General features: G+C 47.1%; 1 protein-coding gene across 14 annotated transcripts in view; it reads left to right on the top strand.

The window, feature by feature from the left end:
• ANKRD26 (ankyrin repeat domain containing 26) overlaps positions 1–12038 on the top strand; it is an 829339-nt gene that overhangs the window by 603208 nt on the left and 214093 nt on the right. For all 14 annotated transcript variants that reach the window (XM_069228894.1, XM_069228896.1, XM_069228898.1 and 11 more), the window contains one exon: positions 7243–7387. In XM_069228894.1, coding sequence (XP_069084995.1) covers positions 7243–7387 — 145 coding nt within the window. The remainder of the gene's footprint in view (positions 1–7242; positions 7388–12038) is intronic.

Consider the following 12038-nt stretch of genomic DNA (forward strand, 5'->3'; position numbering starts at 1 on the left):
CTGCATGGCTTTGTGCCACGTTGGCTTACTAGCGGCCAGGCCCATCTCAAATGACGTCAATGATGACATCATCAGAGCTTCTTATGTACACATTACTCTGTAAACTAGTATAGCATTAGAGGCCTGAAAGTAAGTACAAAATAGCTCAGAATAATATGAAACATCATTAATGCCATCACTAATTCTACTCCCTTGTAGCAAGCATGTGGTATTGCAACATTGACCCTATTCAATACACTTCACAGGTAGCCTAGTTGAAATTACAATCAACCACAGATATATATATATAGGAAACACTTGTTGTACATTATGTTCAATATGTATACAACTGCTCAGAGAAAGCCAAGTTCCTCAAGATACTCAGTCCGTTCCACAATTAATGCTCTACTACGGGCAACCTACTTACAGTCCCCAAACGTACATTGAAAAGTGCATATTGTAAACACTGTTCTCTCTATGGAGAGAGTTTGCCCTGTGCCACACTGTTTTCAGTGAAACTCTCATGAGAAATACACTGCAGCGTATTAAAAGTATCTACTAAGAGCAATGTACACTATATGCAAAACTTTTCCAGAGAATATCGCTTAAACTCAACATCTGATAGAGACTTCTAGCTGCTGATTCCTTAACTTTCAATATCCTGGCGTCCGCTTCAAATCCAGAATCTTTTTGTTGAGCAATACCCTGTGCGCGCCGTCAGGTGGTGCCGTTTGGATCCCTGTGCATCGTCTGCCTCCTCCTGGCTTAGTCAGCATCATTGGAGCCGTCTGTGACATCACGATCGCCTATAAAGGCACCAGAAAGAAGGGTAAGGTAGTGCAGAAGTGAACCATTTCGCACTGGGTCGTTCTCTGCATCAAGATCTGCTATGCATAGGCCAAAAAGTAGCCTCTGAGGGCTTAAGGGCTCATTCTGCCTGGGCCAAAGCTGCTAGCACTGCGTTAGCCAGAGGTGTTCCAGTCCTGGAGATTTGTCAGGCAGCAACGTGGGCATCTTTGCACACGTTTGAAAAGCATTACTGCCTGGACAGTCAGGTACGAAGAGACGGGCACTTTCCCCGTTCAGTCCTACAGGACTTCTTAGTGTATGAAGAAATATCCAGAGCCCACTGCCAGGAGGTTATGGCTTGGGTATCTATTCAAAGGTAAGGAATCTGCAGCTAGAAGTCTCTATCAGATGAACAAGCTACTTACCTTTGGTAATGTGTTATCTGGTAGAGACTATCTAGCTGCAGATTCCTTACACCCACCCATCCCTCCCCGCTCTGCGGATATGTCTAGTAGCGTTAGGGTTTATCCCTTTCAGGGCCCTAGTTTTGCACAGACACAATGTTGGTTCTATCCATGACTGCGCTTCTGGCGTGGAAGTGTTGTGGATAAAAGAACTCACGTATGCGCGTCGTGGTGGTGCCTTTATAGGCTTCTGTGACATCACAGACAGCTCCACCGATGCTGACGAAGCTACACGGAGCCGGATGATGCATGCAGATCTGAACGACGCCATTCGCAGGGCATTGCTCAGCAAAAAGTTTCCAGATTCGAAGGGAATCCAAAGGTAAGGAATCTACAGCTAGATAGAGTCTCTACCAGATAATGCATTACCTAAGGTAAGTAACTTCTTCTTTAATGCTACTTTAACCTTTGGCCCAAAAACTTCCGAAATTGCTGCAAGGCAATTAGAGTGCTCGCTCCACTGGGAGTCTGACTCCTGTAAGAAAGTGCCCCTTTTGGCATGGTTAACACCCACCGCATTTGTTTCCTGATATCTGATGCTAAATTAACTGAGGGTGTGCTGTGATCCTGCTAACTAGGCCCCAGCTCCTTTTGTTCTTTCCCAAACTGTACCATTGATTCCATGACTGGCACACCTCTGGCACACAGCTAAGTCCCTTGAAAAAGGTATTAGTGGTACCAAGGGCCCCGTGGACAGAGAGGGTCCCCAGGGGCTGCAGCGTGTATTATGCCACCCTAAGGGACTCCTCACCAAACCCATGCACACTGCCATTGCAGATTGGGTGTGTTGGTGGGAGAAAAAGGTAAAGTGAACATGGCATCCCTCCCTGGGTGCCATGCCCACAAACCACTGCCGGTGGCCTAGGTAAGTCACCCCTCTAAGGCAGGGTGCACTACACCACAGGCGAGGGCATAAATTCATGAGCAATATGCCCCTACAGTGTAGTGTAGCTATATTGAGTACATGGGCTGGTGGGAGTTTGTCATTACAAACTCAACAGCTCCATGATGGAAAATGCACCCAAAGGGCATGCCCTAGAGATGCCCCCTGATATTCGCCCAACTGTCTAGTGTGTGGCTGACCGGTCTATGCCAGCCTGTCACTATCAGACGAGTTTGTGACCCATGGGGTGAGAGCCTTTTCATTCTCAGGAGTCAGTAACTAAACCTGCTCTGGATGTAAGTGCTTTATGCCTCCTCCATGCAGGAATAGCCACACTTGGCGATGAGCCTCAAAGGCTCCTGCCTTTTGTTCTGCTGCCTCAGGGCACTCCAGCTAGTGGAGATGCCTGCTCCCTTCCCCCAGACCAAGCCCCACTTTTAGCGGCAGGTCCGGCGGGAAAATTAGTAAACACCAGCTGGGACCACCACTAGGATTCCCAGAGATGAGGTGAACCCCTCCTAGAAGAATCATCCATCTTGTTTTGGAGGGAGATAGCTAATAGGGTTAGGTATGTGTCTCCTTCCCCAGAGGGAGTGGGCACAGGAAGGGTGTACCTACCCTCGGGGTCAGTAGCCATTAGCTACTGCCCTCTGACCCCTGTAACACCCCAAAATCCTAGTATTTAGGGGCATCTTTGAACCTTGCTCTTCAGATTTCTGGTGACCTAAAGAAGGACTGAAGAGCCAAAGCAGCAGTGAAGACTCTATACGACAACTGGTGTGTCCCCAGCCCTACCGGCCTGTCTGCAGCTTCAATACTCCTGCTGCAAGAAGATGACTCATCATGCAGGAACAGCAAGCTCTGCAAACCCCCAGAGGACGCCCAGCCTTCCCTAAAGACCAAGATCTACAGAGGACAGCAGCCATGTCAAAGACACTTCCAACCAGGACTCCAGAACCCTCCTGATCCGCGAGTCCTGCCCACTCTGCACCCAACACCTAAGGCCTGAGTCCAGATGGCCCACCTGACCAGAGAGAGCTCCAGACGATTCTGACCTTGAGCCTACCCCCAGGTTGACCCCTCCTGGCCACAAAGAAGATGCCTGCAGCCTGAATCCAGAGGAACCCACTGACCGCGGCCGGATCCAGGGAAGATACCCAACGCCTAAAGATACCCCTGCACCACCAGCCACATGGCCTTGGGGAACCCAGCCGACAGTCCATCGGTGTCCAGAGGAGCCTCAACTTGCTTGTCCAGCCGTTGGTCTTCTTCACCGATTTCCCCCCCCCCCCCCCCCCCCCCCGACCCCTTCCCCTCCCCTGGACCAAGTCTGCAGCCTTTTTGTGAACCTAGAGTTTTCCATTGAAAAGCATTGGGTACCCAATGCTGTGTTTGCACCCTGCACTCGACTGCCCCCACGCCACTGAGGGTGTGTGTGTAGTGCTGATCTGAACCCCTAGGGCCCATGCCATGAGACTGGGGGTACTTATCTGCAAACCATTCACTTCCGAGTGCCCCCAGCCTCCATAGGATTCCATTGGGTGCCCTATACCAACTCTGACATCTACACCCGGCCGGCCATGGGTTGCTGGTGGTGCACCCTTGGTGTCTTCCTAAACTTTGCCCTGTGTACACCTTAGCTCCTGAAGACTGGGACCGTAAGTTGAGTACTTAGCTGTAAACTGTGTGTATATACTTTCCCCCCCAAGAGTGCATTGCTTTCAATGATATTGCACTGTCTACTTTTGATATTGAAAAGTATTACTCACCTGAAAACTGTATAAACCATGAATTACAAACAAAGTGCATTTAATACTCGAAAGTGATACATTCTTGAAACTGTACTTACCTGCAACAAAGATCATTTTGGTTCTAGAAATAAAGTAACAGTATACATTTTTTGATACATAAACATTAGCCTGGAGTTAGTCATTGAGTGGGTGCCTCATTTCTTGACTTTGTATGTACAACAGATGCTTAGCACTACACTCTGATAAGTCTAACTGCTCGACCACACTACCACAAATGAGAGCATTAGTATTATCCACTTTAGCCTCTGTAAAGCCTCTACGGGATCCACTGGACTCTGTGCACACTATACCTTACTTTGGTATAGTATATACAGAGCCAGCGTCCTACAACTACTACGGGAGCGAATTGGCCAAAGGGCAAAAAACCTTCCTCGCCTATTCAGAACACTCAATTTTTAACTTGACGCTCATGCAAGTAGCTCTTGAGTCTCTCACAGACCCAACTGTGCATATATACTATTTTTGTAACTTAATTTCTTAAAAACTAATGTTCGGACTTACATCAAATCACAAAAAGAATGTTCTGTATACCAAGACCTAGCTTTCTGCCAAATTTGGTCTAATTCCATTCAGCAGTGTTTTGCTGTAGCCCTGCCTAAAGAAGTCTATGGAAAATGCATGGCGCTTTCAAGTTTTAGGACCCCTCCCCCCTTTTCCTCGCCCCCTCCTCTTGATTGATCACCCTGAAACTTTATGAACAAACTATGCAAAAAAGAGCACTTTTTGGGGAAACTTCATGGAGAATTGTCAAACAGTACCAAAGTTATTATCATCACAAAAAATGCATTCCCTTTTGAAACACTGATGAAACGATGACTACCCACTGATGATGGCCACAGGGATATATATACATATCTGATAGAGACCTCCTGCTGCAGATTCCTTACCTTTGAATTTCCCAGGCGTCAGACTGGCTCTGTAAACTTGTGCATGAGCAGTACCCCTGCGCGCCGTCAGGTGGCTTTGTTCAGTTCTGCGTGGTGTTGTTGGCACCGCAGTTGATGTCCTGATCACCTATACAGGCACTATCCAGGTGTGCGAGCATCAGTTACTTTTCACGACTTTCCACGCCAGGAGCGCAGAGCCATGAAGTAAACTAAACTTTCCTGCTTGACGGTGGAGGAAGAAGTGCAGCTGTGGAGTTCAGGCGATGCAAGAGTCATTCACGAGTTTTCCCATGTCAGTCGAATTGCAGAAGCGTTAGGGGGACCACCAAAAAACCTTGGCAAATGCAGCGAAGCATTGCACAGAGTTTGCAGGATTTCTAGGGACCAGCAAGGTCCAGGTGACGCAACCTTTGCAGGTAGATCAGGGCCAGCCCTCAGCAAACAGGGGAGTCAGCAGGAGTCGATGGAGCCCCCAGCAAGACCCCCTGGCAGCAGGCACAAGGAGTCGCAGGTAGGCCTCAGTAGCACAGCAAAGAAGGATGCCCATGCTGCAGGAGTTACAGAGAGGAGATTGTTCTTGGAGCTGGAGAGTGCTGGTGACTGGGGCTTCTTGGAACTAGAAGGTCTTTGGATTGAAGAGCCAACAAGCCTTGGCAATAACAAGCACTTTCAGTGCACAGGGGTTCCAGCCAAGCAGCTCCAGAGAGGGACAACAGACTTCCCATTTGCAAGGAAGATATGTGAGACCTCTGGAGAGCCATAGAACCACCACCTGTGTTGTAGCACCTCGAAGAGTCTGTGGGACAGCAGGATCCAAAAGCTGGTTGTCGTCGTTGAGGTTCCTGCGGATGTAGGAGAGTGACTTCTTCACTCCAAGGGAGATTCCCTCTTGCTTTCCTAAGTGCAGACAGAGTCCTTGTGACTCTGGAGGACGAACGGCCACAGGGTTGCAGAAGTCTTTGCAGAACTTTGAAAAAGAGTTGCAGTCTTGCTTTTGATTCCAGCGAAGAACAGCAGCGGTTCAGGTGTCCAGGTTGGAGAAGTGCCTTGCAAAGGAGACTTGCAGATGGTTCTTGAAGTCTTGCAGATGAATCTAGGGTATTACCTTCAGGGGAGTCCTCAAGCAACCTAAGAAGGGAGTTGGACACTTACTGACGTGACTCAGTTATCATAGAGAGTCAGGGACGTCACTCAGCTGGACTAACCAGTCAGATGCTCCCAGGGGCCTCTGCTCATCTTATTTCCAAGATGGCAGAATCAAGTAGCCACCAGGCAGATCTCTGGGCACCTCCCCAGGGGAAGAGCTGGACTGGGGGGTGTTCACGCCACTGTGTTTTGTGTGCTTTCGTGCCAGAGCGGGACCCTGGGGTTTCTGCACTGGTGCAAACTGGTTTATGCCAGAAGGGCTCCAAATGTACTCTTCAAAGCAGTCTGGCGGTACTCAGAAGCACCCAAGCCCCAACCCAGAGACATCTATTTCCTAAGAAGAGGTGGTCACATCTCTTTCTTAAAGGAAATCCTTTGTTTTGGCTTCCCCTGCCTGAGTTAGGCTCAGCAGCAGGGGGTAAGAATAGTGTCTGGGGTCTGCAGCAGCACGGGCCGGCATGCAGACCTTGCGAAGCTGTACAAGCAGACTTTTGGGGATCCCCCAGGGAACTCCCAGAGTACATGGCATCATGCAACTAACAGTGGAATCGGTGTAGTTGCATGAGTCCACCATGTTTGATACCAAACATGTATACGTTTGGTGAAGCCATTACATAGTTGGACAACTCGTGTTGTCCACTACATACCTCAGGATGGCTTCCCCACACTTACAAAGCCTAGGAAATGGAGTCCAGGATTTGTAGGGGCAAACTGCTCATTCAGCGATGTCCTCACACTTAAAACCATGCACCTTGCCCTTGGGCTGAAGGGCCTACCTTAGGGATGACTTACAGGGTCAGAGTGCAGTGACCATGTTGTAAAGGCAGACCTTATATCTGGAGTGAAAGGTGCGTGCAACAATTCACACAGGCTGCAGTGGGAGGCCTGTAGTCACAGTTTGCATGGGCCCCCGTGGGTGGCACAATACGTGCTGCAGCCCATGGGGGACCCTTGGTATACCAATGCCCTGTGTACCTAAATACCATATACTAGGGACTTACCTGGGTGCACCAGTATGCTAATTGTGGGGTATACAATTTACCAAACAACTAAATTTAGGGAAGAGAACACTGCCACTGGGGTCCTGGTTAGCAGGATCCGAGTGTACTACAGTCTAAACATGCTGACACCAGGCAAAAAGTGGGGCAACTGTTCCAGAAAGGTGCTGCTTTCCTACGTATATAAATGTGGCAAAGAACGTTGACAGTTTATTAGTCCTGTAGTCCTTTATACGTTAATTGCAATGTACTCTTGGAGATGTTTATAATGGCTTTGATTTGCAGAATGAAAAAACTTTTAAAATCAGCTAAGAAGAAACTAAAAGAATTTGAAAATGGCACCGTCGGGTCACAGTTAAATACTGTTCCTGGGGAATTAAAGAATAACCACTATGAAGCAGAAAACCAAGTTAGTCGGCTAAAGGCAAAGGTAATTTTTTCTTTATACTTTCTTGTCATGTGGGATATACCTTAGCAATTGCCTCTGCTGGGTATTTGTCTCTAATTTATTTAGTGTCAGTTGAAAGCATTAACTGCTCATTTCAACATCATTGCAGTCGCACATGCCCTAATGAGTTTAATACGTTTCTACTAGAAGGTTTTCTTTTGCAGTATGCTAAAATACAAATATTGGTAATACACAGATTTTCTATTTTGCACTGAAAATATTTCTGTTGGTTGAAAATAGTCAGGTAAGACCTATTTTTAAAGATCTGCAAGATCTATATTTAAACAAAGAGTATCTTAAAATCAGTGTGAATTACTTTTTCACAGTGCTTGCATTAAAGATGAAACTGTTATGAATCCTCTTGTTTTTTGTTCACAAATTTTTGAAAGCTTTTCGAGGTTCCTTTTGGTTCGTGTGTTATGCTTACACCAAATGGTTAAAGTCAGTCAGGTTCCACAGTTGCACACACATTAGTCATTAGTCCTTGTTATCAATATTGAACTGATATTGGGCGCGCTGGTTGGAAGCACCCTCTGCCCAGAGGTGCCAGAAACAAGTTGGAAAAGTAGCTTTATTTCAGATGACAAATAGTCCACGAAATGCACAGCCAAGGATGTGAACTTTGCTGCTTCTTGTAATAAATATTTGGAAGGGCTTGAAGTCAGCTGATTTTATTTGCCTATCCGGATAGACATTTCAACCTTGTTTAGATAACGACCCCTTGATGCAACCCTTTCCCAGGGCCCAGAGATTTGACTTGATAGATCCTTTGAGCTCTGAGTCTAATGGACGTGTCATGCATGATAGAGGCTATGGCTGTACAGAGAATGAAGAACTCCCCTCCCCTCCCCTTCCCTTCCTTCAGCACTGTCTTTGACCTCTACCTGGAGTTATAAATTACAAGTTGTTTGGACACTTCTCCAGAAGGGATACCTTTTACTTCTCTGTCCTTTCTTTGTAGGACATTGTTTTGTTTATTTTAGTAGTACAAAAAGCAGCAGAAGGATTGGAACTGGCCTTGCCCTCTGCGAAAGGCAAATCTTAACATTTTAACAGAAATCTTGCAATGTAGAGGATTTCTTTTGTACTGGTGATCACCCTAGTCAATCAATCAAACCATATTTGTAAAGCATGGCTTGTCACCTGTGCGGGTATCCAGGTGCTGACAGTAGCTTCCTAGACCTGTTGAGCAGACAGGTCTTGAATTCTTTACTGAATTCTAGAAGTGAGGAGGAGGTCCACAGGTGAAGGGGGAGGTCGTTCCAGGATTTCGCTGCAAGTTAGGAGAAGGAGTGTCCTCCACTGTTGCTGGTTCTTGATTGTGAAGTGCTTTGTGAGCATGGATCAGTATCTTGAATTGGCATCTCTTCTGGATAGGGAGCCAGTGGGGTTTCCTGTGGGTGGGGGGGAAATGTGCATCTGTTTAGGGAGGTCAAGGATGAGTCTGGCTGCTGAGTTCTGTATGGTCTGCAGTCTCTTCAGGAGGTGTGTGGTGATTCCTATATAGAGTGCCTTTCTGTAGCACAGTCGGCTTTTGACCATGGCCTAAGTGACAGTACATCTGGTGTTGACAGGGAGCCATTTGAAGCATGCGAGGTGTTAGGTCGCAGGTGGAAGAAACTGCATTTATCTGGTTTTCATGGTGAGCTTGCTATACAGGATTATGCTGAGGTAGCGGGCATTGTCAGTCAGGGTGGGTGCTGGTTAAAGTTCTGTAGGTCATCAGGAGTCGTTTCATGGGGAAGTGTTGTTCCCAAAGATCAGCATTTCCGTCTTGTCAGTATAGAGTTTTAAGAAGTTGTTTTTCATCCTTTTGGTGATGTCCGTCACGCACCTGTGGAAGCTGGCCTTTGTGGTGGTGAGGTCCTCTGAAAGTGAAAGGATCAGCTGGGTGTCGTCTGTGTAGGATATGATTTTCATTTCGTGTGATCTGACGATGTTGGCCAGGGAAGGGGGCAAGCCTTAGATAGAAGTTGATTATTGTGGGGCTGAGGGGTGAGCTTTGGGGGACACCGCAGATGATGTCCTTGGGCCAGAGGTGAAAAGAGGTAGACTGATTCTCTGGGTTCTTCTGGTGAGTAAGGATGCAAACCACTTCACTTCAGAGTGTTTCCTTGGATTCAGATGTGATGCAGTCTCAAGATAAGGGTGTAGTCGGATACAGTGTTGAATGCTGCTGAGATGCCAAGGAGGATCAGGGCCGCCATTTCTCCTTGATCAAGGAGGTCTCTGATGTCATCAGTGGTAGCGATCAGAGCGGTCTTGTTTCTGTGGTTGGTGTGAAATCCAGTTTGGGGAGGGATCCAGGCGTTTGTTCACCTCTAGGTGTTGCGTTACTTGAGGGTTTATGGCCTTTTCAAGTACCTATGTGGGAGAGGGGAGCACTGAGATGGGGTGGTAGTTCTTGAGTTTGCTGGAATCTGCGGAAGATTTCTTGAGAAGGGGTTTGATTTCTGCGTGTTTCCATACTTCAGGCAAGGAGGCAGAGGTTATGAATGAGTTACAAATGGCGGTGAGCTTGTTGGTGATCATCTTGCTACCAAGGTTGAAGATGTGGTGGGGGAAGGGGTCAGTGGGTGCCCATGAGTGAACAGAGTTCATGATGGCTGTGGTTTTCTGTGCCATGAGCTGGTCCAGGGTGGTGAGCAGGTGGCCAGAGACCCCTTTGGGAATGGCATCTGAGGAGGTGAGGAGGATGAGGGTGACTGTGGGTTGGGATTTGAAGTTTTTGTTGATGGTGGTGATCTTCTCATGAAAAGAGTCTGCCAGGGAGTCCCACGGTCCTGAGAGGGGATGATGGTGTTTTTGGCGGCTAAGGGGATTTGAGAACTCTCTGATGATTGTGAAGAGTTCCTTGCTGTGGTTGGAGCTGTTCTCAGTGTGGTTGGCTAGGGTTTTGCTTTTATGTTTTTTTTCAGTACTTGTTGGTATTGATTGAGGGATGATCTCAGGGCAGCTCGGTATGAGGGCTTTTTGCTGGTGCACCATTTCCTTTCTAGTTGCTTGTCGTTGGGTTTCGTGATTCTGTGTATCAACTGGCTTGTTTGAGGGCCTCCTGGGTTTGATGTGCTTGAGTGGGGCGACTCTGTCAACACAGTCAGTGATCCAGTCTGGGAAATTCTTGACAACCTGTTCAAGGTTAGCAGTGATGTTAGGGAGGGAGGTGCTGAGGGCAAAAGTCCACTGTCTCTCAGATACCTAGTTCAACCTGCGGTGGGAGGGGTGCTGGGCGGCTTGGGGGCAGTGGCGGGGGATCTTGTGAGATGAGGAAGTGAATGATGGCATGGTCTGTCCAGATGAGCTTGGTGACATGGCTCTATTTGACTCTATCGTGGGCCATGAAGATGGAGTTGAGCATGTGTCCTGCGTAGTGTGTGTGGTTGGTAACTAGTTGGGTGAGGCTGATGTTGTTCATGCTTTCGAGGATGTTGGTATTGTTGCGGTTGTCGAGGTGAAAATTGAGGTCTGTGAGGAAGATGTAGTGTTTGGAGTTGATAACAAGTGGGGTGATGAACTTGGAAATGGCGTCACAGAAACTGTGGCATGGACATCTAGTTGTGGTCTCGCTATCAATTTGGAGCTGGAAGTTGAGATGCTCCATGATTGGAATGGTGTCGTCTCGGACGGTGGTGCAATGGATGGGTAAGGGGAGTTATTTACTTTGATTGTTTCCTGTGCGCGGTTTTTTCCCTGGACTGGTGAACTGTGAGATTAAGCCATCTTTCATACCCACTGGTTTTGAAGCAAAAATTATTCTTCCTATGCACACACACTTCTTGAATTAAAAAGTGTACCTGTTTTTGGTGCAGTTCACTTAACCCCCACTATAACTCCAATTCATAGGAAAAAAAAGTGGTATCAAAAAAATATTGCAGTAATGGTAGACCTGACCTCGTTTTGCTGGCTTTAGGACTATGTGCATTTTACCAGTGCTTGTGCTGTCCCTCCTAAATCATGGTAACATTGACTTACCCTAATTGGCATATTTAATTTACTGATAAGTCTCTAGTAAAGTGCACTACATAGGCCCAGACCCTGTAAATTAAATGCTTCTAGTGGGCCTGCAGCACTGATTGTGCCACCCACCTAAGTAGCCCCCTAACCATGTTTTAGGTCTGCTATTGCAGAGCCTGTTTGTACATTTTTACACAGCCATTTTGATTTGTCAAGAAAAACAAACTCCTGCCCGGCCTAAATCGTCCCTTCTAAGATAGACCTTATATGACCCCCAGGGCAGGGTAAAATGTATATAAAAGGCAGGACATGTACTTTTAATTATTTAAAAACTCCCACAGTCCTTTTCACTACAGCAAGGCCTATCCATCCATAACATTGGGATTAACTTATTACATTTTATAATTGTAATTCACAGTCTGGAACAGATACGTTTGTCAAGTTTGGTGTCTCTGGATTCACAATTTAAAATTACAAATGATGAATTGCAGTTCTAAAAATGCCACTTTTAGACAGTTCACATTTTCTTTTTTTGGACATTTGGTGCCTACTGCCTGTCTCCAACCCGTCTGTTGTTGGGTGAGAGCTGGCCTTGTGCATTTCCTCTAGACAGCCACACACAAAGGGAGCTTCGGTGTCACTGATGGGCTAGCCACCGCCTGGTGGGCCTTCCTAGGCA

The sequence above is a fragment of the Pleurodeles waltl genome, chromosome 4_1, assembly GCF_031143425.1.
Source record: "Pleurodeles waltl isolate 20211129_DDA chromosome 4_1, aPleWal1.hap1.20221129, whole genome shotgun sequence".
Taxonomy (NCBI): domain Eukaryota; kingdom Metazoa; phylum Chordata; class Amphibia; order Caudata; family Salamandridae; genus Pleurodeles; species Pleurodeles waltl.